Genomic DNA, 14,753 nt, shown 5'->3' with positions numbered 1-14,753 from the left:
GGTGGAGCTGTGTATGCTGCCTCTCACATATATGCACATGCCATTGTCCTGGCCTTTCGCCATAGGCTCCACTCCCAAACCTTCACATGTTGGATGGAACATCTGAAGGGGGAAAGGTACACATGCATAGCTGCCCAGAATGGTCTGAGGGTGGAATTAAGACTTTCTTTAGATGTGTGGAACTTGATTCCTGAAAGAGGGGTTGTGTGCACTCATTTTTCTCTTCTGCACACATATTCCTGAAGTTGATGTCTTGTGTTTTGTGTAACAGAGCAAGAAGAGCCAGGCTAAAAGCTTTCTCTGGGAGGAGGAAAGGCAATTGGTTGTACAGCTACTTGTGCACTTACTTCAACTGGATCTTCATCGACTGTGGAGTAACTTGATAGTTGAGGAAGAGTTTATCAGGTGAATACTAGAGGGGCTGAATGGGAAACTGGTTTGGGGCAAGGTCTCTGGAAAACATGCTTTCTTGTCTTGGGGAAAAGTGACAGGGATCGCTGTTTGCAAGGAGGAGGGATTGATTAGGGCAACAATTTTTGTTGTTCACCGCCCAGAGAGCTTTTGCTAGTCGGGCGGTATAAAAGTTTAATAAATAATAATAACAACAAGGTAAACTTGAGCTAAGTAAAAGTCATTCAGAATTCTATTTTATCACTGGTAATATGTGGGCTTTGGAGGTTTGCAGTGTTGCAAATAATCAAAATCCTTTCATTGCTCTGTTCTCGCAAATATAATCCATACCTGTTCTGATTCCTATTTTCATTTTCCCTTCAGCTTAGTGAGTGGCTGCTGTTACCGCATCCTGGAAAATCCTAATATTGGCTACCAGAGACATCGACCTACACGAGAGGCAGTGATTCATCTACTTGGTGTCGCTCTACTACGTTATAACCATATGCTCAGTAAGTCTGCTCTTTTCTCTTAGAGCTACTTGAGCATTAAACACAATATGGCCCAGCTGTTGCTACACCTTCAACCCCCTAACCTAAACCTTCCTATCTCTCTTATTGAAAATGGATCTTCTCTTACCACAGCTATCTTTGGTAGGTGCCACTCTGAAGGTCACACAGATGCTTCAGCACTTTGAACATGTGGCTCCAGTGTTTGTGGAGGCTGTGAGTGTATGGATCAAAGATTATGGAATGAAAAGCATTGTGGGGGAGTTGCTCAGGTGAGAAAGAGAGGCTCTTCTGTCCTTGTTCCCACCCATTCTCAGCAGCTTCAGCCACTGACTCTTGATTCACTCTTTAGGGAGATTGGACAGAAGTGCCCTCAGGAGCTGTCCCGAGATGCCTTGGGGGTGAAAGGCTATGCTGCCTTCCTTGTAGAACTGGCTGGACAAATGCCTGCCGTTGTGCTGGCTAATATGAGTGTCCTGCTGCATCACCTGGATGGAGAGGTACCAAGCGGGGTCCTGTGAAATATTTCTCAAGACAGTGCAATTCTGCTTTCATTTGGCCTGAGATTTTGAGAATAAATGGGAGAACTTGTGACTAAACAGGCTGTTTAACCTTTTAGAGCAAAGATGGCCCCCCACCCCCACAACACACATGGTGCACAAGCATCCTTCATGTGCTAGGGCAGCATAGCTGTGTTCTGTTATTCTGTCTGCATCTTGTTAAATTTTCTGTTGCGTCTCAGTAGGTTCAGAACCAGCAGGTCATCTTTCTCCTCCTACTCCCTCCATAAGAACCTGCCTTATAACTACATTCCTGTTCCAGGTAGAAAGTATTAAGCAGCCAAACCTATGCCCCCAATCCATTCTGTCATTCAGCATCCTGGGTCATTAGCTTTCCTGAGGCTGCAGAAGAATTGTAGAGAGCTGTTAGGTGGAGACTGGTTCAAATGCAAGTCAACTCTGTGATTCTTAATTAATGAACCGTCTCCCATGACATCAGTCCTGCTCACGTTTACTTGGTAACTAGTGGTGTTGAACACTGACTCCTCTGAGAAAACACTCTTTGGATCAATGTGTAAGTCTGCCACAAGCCTGTGCTATAGCTGGAACACCGGAGACACATATGTGCCCGCCCTGAAATGCCTTTTCAGCTATTCAAAAAAGGTAGGGAGGTGACATCTTAATTCTCCAAGTGTCTCTCTTTGAGTTCTGACTCATCAATAACTTCTGAGTATTTCATCAGCAGATTCTGATTTTGGATTGCCTTTCCCTGCAGCATTTAGCAGTCCATGACAAATAGGCCCAGCCTGGCACAGAGCTGCTGCTGTAGTGGGCATCTGGCCTATGAGTGCTGCAGAGATTATGCATTTTAACCTGTTTCACATTTGAAGCTTCCTTGGGATATTTCCCTCACGGGTCCCTTGTCATCTTTGGTTTATGAGATTTGGAAAATGCCAAGAGAAAGGCCCTTCTAAACAGTGTTATCCTCCGCAGAGCTATGGGATGCGCAATGCTCTTTTGGCTGCTATGGCAGAGGTGCTGCTGCAGGTGCTGAATGGAGAGCAGCTGGAAGAAGCTGCCAAAAATACAAGGGATCAGTTCTTGGATACTCTGCAGGCGCACACATGTGATGTCCATGGCTTTGTGCGCAGTCGTGTGCTTCAGCTCTTCACCCGCATTGTGCAACAAAAAGTGAGTTGTGAGGGAGGGAGCACTCTTGAGTTAGCATCCTTTTGTTAGAAGCTATTGCTATCGGATCCATAACTCCAAGGGTAGGATAGTTTCCATTGGGAAGTGCCCTCTCCCTTGACTTGGAGTCAGGTTTTGGAGAATGTTTAGAGGGACCTGTGCACTAGTTTTCCTGCTCCAACACATTTAATTGGCTTATTCAGAGTCACTGTCATTCATCCTGCTTCCCCCTCCCCATTTTGTGTGCGTTGGGCATCTGTTTACCTTTGTTCTTTGATTCATGTTCTTTGCAATCTTGGGATATTTCCCATGCCCCATTTTGTCTGTCTTTTGCAGTTAAAGGAAGCAGGAATTGGGCAGCCATGTATGCCAGCCATACCTCTAGGTTCCCTCCTTTTGGATGCAACCATAAGAGGATTTACACTTTTCGTATATACAACAACACTGAAAGAATACAGGGTTTGTGAGGGCGGGAGGTGAGAGGTGGGGCAGTGGGCTTTTCTAGGTAGCCCCCCACCCCCGGCCACTTGCTTTGTAGAAGTTCATCTCTACCTGGATTTTGTCAGAAAAATCTGACTGTGATGGCTAGAGAGATCTATAGGCCTTCAAGGCAACAGCTCAAGAAACACCCAGTCTTTACTTCAGAGGCAGTTAGAAACGCTGAACCCACCATGTATAGGACCAAAAGCAAAAATAAGGGTTCTAGTACCATTGCAATCAAGAAGTGTCAGCAGCATGGTTAGCGCAGTTATGAGTGCCTTTCCAAGACAGGATATAAGAAACTAGTCTCAGAGGTATTTTCAAGTTACTAGAAAATAGCATGGTGGAAGTAAATTTCCCCCGGGAGTGAACTCGTATCTCTTCTATAGGACTTTTCATTGATATTGTAGATCAGCAAGGATGTCCGAATCCTATGATTTCACATGTAGATCCCTGATGCATGGCAATTGGGGGTGCAAACAGGATTTCCTGGGTCCAGTACACTGGATGCAGATTGGACCCCCTGCATTCCCACCCACCCCCTACGTCCTGGCAATCAATTGGTTTGGCAAGGATTGCTTCTATATTAGCAGTACAAATAGTTATTTTGAATCCACAGTCTTGATTTAAGATTTATTTATGTAGTGAGACTTCCGGGAAGGGTGACTTCGCTTGTGCCTGCTTTTGAGATGGGCTCCCGCCTCAAAAGAAGCTTATTCAGATATAAATCAGTCAGAACATTACTATCATGGAGAGCAACCTCGTTCCAACAGCACCCCCTCAATCAGATCTAAAAGTGGTGAGAATGCCAGACCAAGAGGGCAGGGCTGCTCCTGCCACACAGTTTTTGATGGCAGCTGGAATCTTCATGGGAGGGAGATTGAGGGAGTTGCCCTGCTCCTTCACTGATGTCAGGGGGAACTGGATGTCTTGACTTTGGCAAAGATTAACCCTACCTTGGAAGTATCTCGCCCTCCCCAGCAATCAGAACTTGAGCAGAGCAGGTGACACTGTCTGGGCCCAGTGGACAGGGCTGCATATGTGGCTCTTCTGCAGAAAGTCATCTTGACTTCCGGGAAGGGTGACTTCGCTTGTGCCTGCTTTTGAGACGGGCTCCCGCCTCAAAAGAAGCTTATTCAGATATAAATCAGTCAGAACATTTTTTATTTTGACTGATGAAATTTCTCCCGGGCAGGGAGAAACGTAGAGATCAACCTCAAAAGCCTGTTTTTGTTGGGAGGACTGGATTTCATTAATTTATGAGAAAAGGTCCAGCCAGCAATGCCGGACGGACTTCCGAACAAGCTCTATCTGATTAATGCGATAAGTTTATCTTTTCTTCAAAGAGAAAACGGACTAACAGGCAAGCACCCTTCTTTCTATTTTTTTTTTTACTTGGTTTAAATTGTTGCAGCAAAAAGAGATTTGTCAAATGAATCAGCTTTAAGGAACTTCTGGGTGAGCTATAACTCTTCTCTGTTATTCACGAAATTAACAGCTTATCTCTGTTTCTATTGCAAAAAGCTGTCCTGGAAGTGCATTCTAAAGATAGAAGAGGGATTTCTATTCCGAGGAACATTATATTGTCTGGGACTATTCTCTTTTTGGTCTATTTTATTTTGACGAATCTGCTTCTTCACGACGCCGCTAACTGTTTTGATGCTGGGAACTAAATTTGTTTTGTATTCTTGAACATAGAGAGATAAGGCAGGCTGCTCTGTTTATACTGTGATGTCATCAAGCCTGGAATATTAACCCAATTGTTGCTGAAATAAGAAGTGGTTCTTCTTTATTTTTGTTTTGTTTTGTTTTCGTGGTTTTAAAAATGGCAATCAAGAAAGTGGCTGAGAATCTGGAAGTAATTATGTTTCAGAAAATAATGGATGAGATTGAGATAACGAAACAAACCCTGCGACAGGGCAGTAAGGAGCTGAAAATTGAACTGAGCAAAATGACGCAGGAGCTTAAAGAAACAGGGGATCCTGTGAGAGAGGAGAATGAGATCAGAGATGAGAAAAGAAAAAATAAAGGGAAGATACAAGCCCTGGAGATTGGAACAAATGTGGAATTGGAAAAAGATCTGGAGTTTATGGATATTAGAAATAAAATCTACTGTTTGGAATTTAACGTTATCTCTGAAGAAATTAATGAAGATATTAGAGATAAAGTTATCAATGGCTTGGATAATCTTCTGGACTGGAATGACGTGATGGAGCTTGATATAGAGAAAATCTATGGAATTAACTGCAGCCATGTGACAATGGAAAAACTCTCAAGAGATGAGCCAGTGCATTTTGTAAAAAAGAAGAACACAGATATGACTTCACAACAATATTTCAGCAACTTATTCAGAATTGATGGCAAGAAAATATTTGGGATAGAGGAAATTCCCATCAGACTCTTATTATATGACTATGGCTATGACAGCAAGATTATTATGGAATACTGATAATGGAAGATTGGACACTGAAATTACTGGACTTAACAGGACTATTGAAGATGGAAGATGGAATTAATAGGGATAATGGAATAATGGCTATTGAAATTATTGGACCTAACAGATTTTGATGAGATGGATTAATCGATATGTTTATTTGGACTATGGTTATGACAATAAGATTATTATTATTATTAACGAGATGGATTAATCGACATGTTTATTTGGAGAAAAATTGATAGATATATTTCTTAAAGAATTGAAACCTCTCTTTGACTTTTTGTGGAAAGAATAAAGTAATGTTTATGAGATTTGATGATTAATTAAGATAACTACTGGAGGAAAGTGATTTTATAATATAATTTAAGAGACAGGATTGTTATATATTGTAGACCTATAACTGATTTGATCTGCGACAAATGGGAAGTCATTTTATTTTTTTGTTTAATCATTTTTGTTTTGTTTTGTTTTTTGTCTTTGAATGTTTTATGATTTTGTTTTGTATGTTTTATGAAAATTTGAATAAAAATTATTGTAAAAAAAAAAAAGATTTATTTATGTAGTCAGTTTTTAATATGCCTTTCAGAGTTCCTGCCCTCACGTGTTTTACAAGTGTTAAACCATAATCATATAACAGATAATTATTAAGTGACAGTTAAACTTTACAGTAACATAAAAAGATAGCAACAGCTAAAAAAAACATTTCAAACAGGAAAAATAAATAGTTCCTGGCCATTGGCCATGCTGGCTGGGCTGGTGGGAGTTGTAGCCCAAAAACATTTGGGGGAAGGCTGCTCTAGAGAAAGGGACAATCTCTGAATGCTGTATGGAGTCCTCACCTCCATGTCCAGAGGGAGGCTATTTTCTGATAGGCTATACTACTGCCTGAACAATGTTGGAAACTTCAAGGTATCGTGGGATATGGTCCCGCTTAATATTTCTTCAGCCATACCTGTTATAATCTCTCACCTCTTTCCTCCCTGCTACAGGCTCTGCCCTTAACTCGATTCCATGCCGTAGCTTGCTTAGCTGTGGGTCGGCTACAGGACAAAACCGTAACTGTGGTTAAGAATGCTATTCAGCTGTTGGCTGCCTTCCTTTCCAACAATCCTTTCTCCTGTAAGGTAAGCTCTTTATCTTCCTTTTTAAAACAATGTTATGCTAAAGATCTTTCTTTGCAGACTAACACTCCCCCTTCTCCTGCCTCTGTAGCAGCCTTTCCCAACCGGTGTGCCTCCAGATGTTGTTGGACCACAACTCCCATCAGCCTCAGCCAGCATTGCCATCGGTCAGGAAATATGGGAGTTGTGGTCCAGCAACATCTGGAGGCACACTGGCTGGGAAAGGCTGCTCTATAGATACACCCCCCCCCAAGCTTTGGTTTCTACTCATACACAATCTGATGAACGGAAGAGACAACTCAGTAGATGAGAACGTAGGGAGCTGACTGTTGGTTCCTCTAACTCAGTATTGTTTGCATTGACCGGCAATAGCTCTCCAGGATTTCATACAGAGCTCTCTCCTAGTCCTACTGGGGATTGGACTTGGGAACTTCTGCATGCAAGGCGGATGTTCTGCCACTGAGCTATTCCCCTCAGAAAAAATTTGTTAAACCCAATGATATGTAACAAATGCAAGACAGAGATCAGAGCATCATTAAACGTTTATCCCAGTGACCCACCCACAAACACACACATACATACTACTTTTCTCCTGTAAAGAACTTGCCCTCTCTCCATGGACATGGCAGTCCTCAGGTATGCCCCTGGCTCACTGAAGGTGGCTTAATTTTCTACTGAATTGCAGGAGGCCACAGGGCAGTCACTCTTCAGCATTTCATTTGCAAGGACTCTTCCCCCAGGGTGGCTTTTAGAAGCTGGCTTTATCTTCCATGTATTTTTTAATTATTAGACGTTTCTTATATCAGCATTTGCTCAAGTAACCAGAACATGATCCAACTTTCGGATCGTGTTCCCCGAGGTTCCCACAAGATTTGGGTATGAAATCTGGTGAGGAAGGAAGAGGGTTTTGTGGGCAAGAAACTGGCCGTGTTGACGAGAATTCTCCTTGTGTTCACAGCTGAGCTGCACAGATTTAACTGAACTGCTTGAGAAGGAGAGGCAGAAACTTCAGGAAATGAAGGACAATTGCAGGACCAAAGCTGGTAATGCGCTTTCACCTTCCCTTAGCTGGGCAGGTGTAGGAAAGGCAGAAAGGGGAAGAGAAAGGCATGGAGAACAGAATGACAAAATTTGGGACCTCTGGTAGGAGTGGAGCAGGAGAAAAGGCAGAATCCTCTGAAGGATTTAACATTGCCAGTAAAGACCCCTGTTGTTCAAAATTGTACCTACAGCTCCAGCAAAGCCTGTCTGAAGGGTATCTTGGAGTTCACCTTAAGATATTTGCAGCTTGTATGCATTTGGGTATTTTTTCCTTTATTAAGGAGTCTTAAGCCCGTTCACAAGTACATGGCTGCTCCAGATTCAGAAATGTTCCCCGTTTCAAGCAGTTTGCCTTAGTGGTCCACTGACTTTCAGCCATGTCACCGCAAGTCTTTTTTGATGCAGTTCACCATGGCATCATGAAAACCAGCAAACAGCTGTAGGGAAAGTCCAGCCTGAAGGCCTACGTAGGTCTGCTAGGCCTCCCCATTTGGCTCACTGTGCTCTTCTGGCACTGCCACGCCCACCTCTTCCTCAATGTCAGATGCTGGACTGGTGAAGCCACAGTGCCAAATTCAAAAGGAATATTAAGCAGTGCCCTCTTAAGTTGGCTCCTGATACTTCTTTACCAGCCACTGCTTAAATTCAGCATTCATTTTATTTTTATTTGATTTATTTAACAAAATGTATAGATCACTTGTTTGTAATAAAACCTGAAAGCGGTTTGCAAAAAAAAAAAAAATTAAAATTGTAAATAAGAAAGTTAAAAATAGATATTTGGAAACATTCAAAAACTAATTAAGATGAACAATAAGCTAAAACAGATTAAAACACACGTTTTGAATTTGGTACCTATTTCTGTAGCTGTGCACAGCCAAATTAAGCAAGCACTGAATTGAAGCTGGAAAGGAAAAATAGTCCACCTACCAATTCTCCCTTTGCAACTGTAGCTTTGTCTGAATGTGGTCCCTAGGGATTTACTTACGCACATTAATAAAACTTAACAGGTTCAATGCAAATGGGATTTTTTGACCAAGGTACATCTTTTTAGCAATAAAAGGCAATATACAAAAGTTTTATAAATAAATAAATGTCCTTTGCTCAGAAGCGGTTGGAGGTGTTACTCTTCTAGCCTTTCAGTTGTGTGGTGAGTTGTGCTGAGCAATGTGTCATCCCAAGGCCACCCCATGACCTTGGCTGAATGGCGACTTGAGCCAGGTCTATCCTGGTCAAAGCCTACTTTGATCCCCACCAGCTTCTACTGAAGGAAAGCACCGAGTTTTCTCAGGTGCTGTTGCTAGGGAACCCAGTGGAGAACCTGCATTCACTTTGGGATACCCATTGCCAGGGTAGATAGATTTAAATTAGGGCAACTTAAAATCTGCAAGAAAATTATCAGTTTAAATCTGAGGTGGGCAGGTCCCATGTAGCCTTTTACCTCCCAGTACTTCAGGCCACTGCCATGACAAGAAACAAGCTGGTAGAAAGATGCAGCCCAACCACAGTGCCTAGAACAGCCTTCTGCTGAAGCACTAGCCTGGTACTCATGGGTGATCAAGAACTGCATGCCAGCGAGTGCATGGGATTCCATGCAGGCAAGTAAGAAGGCTGGCAGAGGAATGATGGAGCATGCACTCCTTGCCTCCTTCCCTTTATGCCCAGCATAAAAAAGCAGTTCTCCATCTCTTCCGCCATTCCCCCAACAGGCTAGTAACAATTGTGGAACCTGGCTGCCTTCTCCTGCATTTGAAATGGCCAGAAGGAGCAGACCAGGAGCAAGTGGAGAATGGGGTACATGTGTGAAGGGGAGAGGGATAAGTAGATGGAGGGAGGAGGGAGTCCCTGCTCACTTCTGGCTTTTTGCCCTAGTAACCCCTAGTATATGGCTCCTGACCACCCCCTCACCTTCCCCTTTTGAAATACATATATTTCCTGAGCAAATGCAGGTTCTAACAAATTGTTCCCACAACTTGAACCCATTAGTATGCAATAGCCTTACAAAGTAATTTCAAAACATGCAGCTCATGTGTCCTTTGTACTTTCTAATTATGTCACATCATGGACAAAGTCATGTATATATGCATGGATACTAAGGAAGATCACTTACTTAAAAGCTAAGGTTTTGGTCCTGTGAACCCTTATTTGGAACCAAGTCCCAATGTACAGAACTAAACCAACTGACGTTCTGAGCAAACAAGCATAAGATTGGGCTGTAACTAGAATTTTCCAGAAGCAAAGGATGGTGCTTACTGGCCCAAACTATGTTTCTCCATGAGTTGAAAAGTGAATGTCCTTGCTGTTGGCTTGGTAGGATTGCAAAATAATTTCAGAACTAAACATGGTGCAGAGTTCACGTAGCTGGGCATAAAATAGGAGCACCCAATCATCAATATCAGCCAGTGGATGACATGGTGACATGTAGGGTGGCACTGCCTGTTTTTTACCACATGTGGTGACTTGCCAGGCTGGCCCCTCAGTATCAAGCCGTAATATAAGTACATAAACTATTGTGCTATTGGATGAAAACATTTTCTCCATAGTTCATTTTTTACAAAGAAAAGCAGTCTTTTCCCAAGAGGGTCATAAGTCCATTTTTAAGGGACTGTTTTGCCTCAAAATCAGAGTTTTACAAAATCTAAAATTTGTCCACCCTACACACTGCTGAAGTTGGCAGAAATCCAATGGCAAGCCCTCCACCTAAGTGACAAATATAAGGCAATTGGTTTGTGCAGCACTTCCAATTCAACAGGGCTAATTCAATAAAAGCCAGTTCAGTGGCATGAAGTGGAGAGGGCAACTCTGCAGTTTTATTTGCAAAGTTTTATCCCAAAGGCTTCCAATAATTTTTAAACCATCCAATAATAATGGCAGTGATTATTTGAGCTGTACAACGTCCTGGCTCTGTAGTGTTCCAAGTTCCCATTAAGTGCTAGTTACCTCTGCAAATGAAGGGTTTATCTGACTCTGGCTTTCGTCCCATAGCTATGGTGATCTCCTCAGAGGAGGAGTGGGAAGCAATGCAGCCAGAGCTCCAGGCAACCTTGAAAAGCTGTCTTTGCTCACAAAAGCAGGAAGAAAAGGTGGATGGGCTTGAGGCGGGGAACCCAGCGCAGCTATTTGACAGCATCATCCAGCTGTTAAGAAAGTCCAATTACAAGTGAGTAAATCTGGGAAAGATTCATGTTCTTCTGCTTACAACATGACGAGGCTTTTGTATGTGTTCCGTATTGTTCATTTTAATAGTCCCATGCAAGTAGTTGAGTCACCCCACACCTCCCAGAGGTGAGCTGGATGAATGTGTGAAGGGTGGCTTGCTCATGTTTCTTTTACTGTGCATGCTCTCCATGCAGGGGTGCCATCCACCTGACACAAGAAGGTATGCACCAGTTCCAAGCGGTGGAGCCCTTCAGCAGACCAAGAACAGAGGGTGATGAAGAAGACTTTATCCTTAGTGTGTTGAGAACACTCTACTTAGGTAACAATTTGATGGTGTTCCACTTCACTTTGGCAGTTGGTTGGTTCCAGTATTCATAGAGGCAGAAGGTCCTCTTTCCAAGAACCAAACTAAATAAATGTCGATGCCACTGTTGCATCTAATCACGAGTCTCTTCACATAAGAAGAGTAGTGGGAGATCTTAAAATAAAAAATGGGGGATGTGGAAAGCTGAATTCCCCCTTCTCCTCCACCATATCTATCTGCTGTTAGCCACTCAAACATCTTCCTTTACCCCATTCCAGTACTGTTTGTCAACCGGGGGGGGGGGAATGCCCAAATCAAAAGAGCACAGGGGGGAGGAAGTGTGCAGGATTCAGTTCTATTTTATATATGATGGTGGCTGTAGCCATCATATCTAGATTGGCCCCCGTTCTGTGCCTCGTTGTTTGCCTGGAAACTGTGTCCTTCATCAGACTGTTTGCAATGAAAGATCCACCTTTGCAAAATAGGTCTATGTGTGATCGTACTGATAATACTTTGTGCAAGACAAGGAGTTTGGAACTCCATATATTTGCTCCTGTGGTGCAGGTTCCCAGGCTGAGCGAGGTGGCCAAGGATCCACAGATGGGAATGAAGAGCAACCACAGGAAGCAGACCAGGTGCAGCCACCATCAGAATTGGTAAAGCAGGAGATGCTGGTACAGTACCTACAGGATGCCTACAACTTTTCTGCAAAAATCACCGAAGCCTTGAGCTTGGTCTCCAGACTAATGTATGAAAGTTCAGTCTCTGGTAGGTCTAATTCCTTGCCCCCGCACTTTGTTTTACCTTTCCCTGACAGTGCTAGTTTTATATAATACTCTTTTTAGTTTGTTGAGCCTAAGTTTGTAGACAATTCTTGGTGAAGTAAGACTCATTGCATGTAAGCTCAACCCTTGCCCTTCCTGGCTCATAGAAGCCATCAGAAGGGGAGTGGGTTAGGGGAATGGTCACTGCCCCTCTGAGGTGCAGCTGCTCCATCAGGCCCCAAAAAGGCACTGGAAAGGCCTCTTTTTGAAAAATAAAAAAATCTCCCTGAGTTACATCCTGTTGAATAATTGCCAGATGTCTAATATTCCATTTTTGGGAAGAAGAAGGTTAAGCAGCCTATGGCATCTCAGCCTCACAATTTCTATCCGGTTCCAGGCTTGGTTGGTTACCTTGGGTGACCTACATCAGGAACTAGACAAGGGAAGAGTGTCCCGATTGGTTCTCAGCAGCTTTAAATACCGTGGTATCATTCTGAGTCACCAGACCGGAATGGGACTGAATGGCACTGTTTTCTAGTGGGTCCAGCCTTTCCTGGAAGGATAGTTTCAGGTGTTTTTTCCTAACCAACACCTTGTCCACTGCCCATGGAGTCCCACAGGGTTCTGTTCTGTTTCCCATATTCAGCATCTACATGAAACTGCTGGAGGAGGCTGTCTGAGGCCTTCGAATGGGCTTTCAGTAGTGCACAAACACGCAATCCTGTTTCTCCTTTTCAGTTCAGGAAGGTTGTTGATCTTAATTGATGTCTAGTTTCAGAAAGAGCCTGGATGAAACACACAAACTAAAACTTAACATAGACAAAACAGGTGCTCCTGAAAGGCAGGAAAGTGAGCATTTAGGCTCTTTTGGATGGAGTTGTCTGCCCAAACTATGACTTTTCAAAGGGAATACGTCTGGATCCTTTCCTCTGCCTTAGATGCCCAGGTTTCAGCAATGGCCAAGAGTGCTTTTGCTCAGCCGAGGCTAGTGTGTCAAATATGCCTTTTCATAGAGGTCAGATCTGGCCAAGATGACACATGCTTTTGCTACTTCTTTAGATTACTGCAACATGTTCCATGTGGGCCTGCCTTTGAAGACTGTTTGGCTGCCAATCTGTTTCTGGGCACAACTCAAAATATTGGTTATGACCTATAAAGTCCCAAACAGCTTGAGACCAGACAACTTGAAATACTATCTTCTGCACGAGCCTGCCCAAGGTCTTCTAGGGAAGCTCCTTTCTATCCTGCCAACATCTGAAGTGTGGGAACTCGAAAGAGGGTCTTCCTCGGGTTGGTGTGCCAAAGGAAGCTAGGAAAGACTGAACATTCCCTATTGCCTAGGCTAGATAGGAGCATGTGATACAGTTTTACATACTGTAGACAGTTCTGAGGCTCTGCCTCAGTTCCTTTTCCTGCCTTGCCTAGGCCAGAACATTTCACTTAGCTCCTGCTGGAGAGAGACAGAGGAAAAATAGGAGGAAGTTTTGTATTCTGGCTGGGGCTTCCTTTTTCCTCTGCTTTTCTCTCGTATGCTCATTTCTGTCTCCAGCTCAGCTCCTGAACTCTTTGAGATAAATGAATGTTTAGGCTAGTAACGGGGGTGTGTGGTGTTACAAGCCTGCTTACAAGCTTAACAGAAAAGCAACATGAACATTGTTTCAGTGTTGGGTTGGTTGAAGGCATTTAATTTTAAGCTGCAATCTTTTTTTAAAAAATCCCTCCCCACCTTTTTCTTTTCCCCAGTGGTGCAAGAAGCCATTGAATTCTTTGTGGTAGTCTCTCAGTTTGGTGTCCCTGAGGCTGTGCTTGGAGTCCGTCGAATGCTTCCGCTCATATGGTCTAAGGAGCCAGGAATCAGAGATGCCGTATTGGATGCCTACAGGAGGCTCTATCTGAACCCTAGCGGAGACTCTGAAAGGTGCGGCTGGCCCCATTCCACCTGCCACAACAAAATGAATCATGCATTCTCTCAACTTGGGAGTTTCATGGGGTGGGGGGAGAAAATGCAGTTACTATTAAGTATACTATTTCTATGTGGTCAGTTCTGAGGTCCATTTTAACATTTCAGATTGAAATCTAGCGTTGTCCTTGGTATGCTTTTTTGGTGCCACATAACAAGGCCTGCAGATCCCAAGTTGCTTTTTCATTCTGAATGAATTCTTTGGCAATGGGCCTCTGTTAAGCGGCTTCTTTGGGTGTAGGCCCCACGGTATGGTCTGAAGGCACACAAAGCTGCACACACCTTGCTGCAGCTAAGCAGGTCTGGGTCTCGTCAATGCCTGGATGAGAGACCACCTGGGAACAGCAAGTATGCTGCCTTGGTTTTCTTGGTGAAAGGCAGGATATAAATGTAAGAATGTAAATAACTAATAAAATATTCACCTTCTTAAAATAAATTGCAATCAAGACTGCTGGCTGTTACGTGGAATCTCAAGATGCTAGATCTTAAAGAAAACGTCTGGTTTATCTTCTACACACAGGGCTCGAGCCCAGCACTTGGTGCAGTCTCTTTCCCTCCTCATGGTGGATGCATCACTGGGGACTGCTCAGTGTCTTGGAGAAATTGTGAGTGTGTTTTCCCCTGTACCAGGCCAACTCTCACAATCCTAGTTGCACTTGACTCAGAATATCTTGTTATCTTGTTGTTATGTGCCTCCAAGTCGATTACGACTTGTGGCGACCCTATGAATCGGCGACCTCCAAGAGCATCTGTCATGAACCACACTGCTCAGATCTTGGAAGTTCAGGTCTGTGGCTTCCTTTACAGAATCAATCCATCTCTTGTTTGGCCTTCCTCTTTTTTCTTAGTTATTTTAGGAGGCTTGTTATCTAGCTTACTGGTTCAAGAGGTCTCAAACTCGAG

General features: G+C 43.4%; 1 protein-coding gene across 4 annotated transcripts in view; it reads left to right on the top strand.

Moving 5' to 3' along the window:
- NCAPD2 (non-SMC condensin I complex subunit D2) overlaps positions 1–14,753 on the top strand; it is a 37,087-nt gene that overhangs the window by 5,314 nt on the left and 17,020 nt on the right. For all 4 annotated transcript variants that reach the window (XM_061637359.1, XM_061637378.1, XM_061637370.1 and 1 more), the window contains 12 exons: positions 272–405; positions 775–902; positions 1,048–1,171; positions 1,252–1,399; positions 2,393–2,590; positions 6,494–6,628; positions 7,584–7,668; positions 10,649–10,823; positions 11,017–11,141; positions 11,691–11,894; positions 13,634–13,808; positions 14,371–14,455. In XM_061637359.1, the coding sequence (XP_061493343.1) occupies positions 272–405; positions 775–902; positions 1,048–1,171; positions 1,252–1,399; positions 2,393–2,590; positions 6,494–6,628; positions 7,584–7,668; positions 10,649–10,823; positions 11,017–11,141; positions 11,691–11,894; positions 13,634–13,808; positions 14,371–14,455 (1,716 nt within the window). The remainder of the gene's footprint in view (positions 1–271; positions 406–774; positions 903–1,047; positions 1,172–1,251; positions 1,400–2,392; positions 2,591–6,493; positions 6,629–7,583; positions 7,669–10,648; positions 10,824–11,016; positions 11,142–11,690; positions 11,895–13,633; positions 13,809–14,370; positions 14,456–14,753) is intronic.

Source organism: Rhineura floridana, chromosome 1 (assembly GCF_030035675.1).
Source record: "Rhineura floridana isolate rRhiFlo1 chromosome 1, rRhiFlo1.hap2, whole genome shotgun sequence".
Taxonomy (NCBI): Eukaryota; Metazoa; Chordata; class Lepidosauria; order Squamata; family Rhineuridae; genus Rhineura; species Rhineura floridana.
This window is presented reverse-complemented; position numbering and strand designations above follow the sequence as displayed.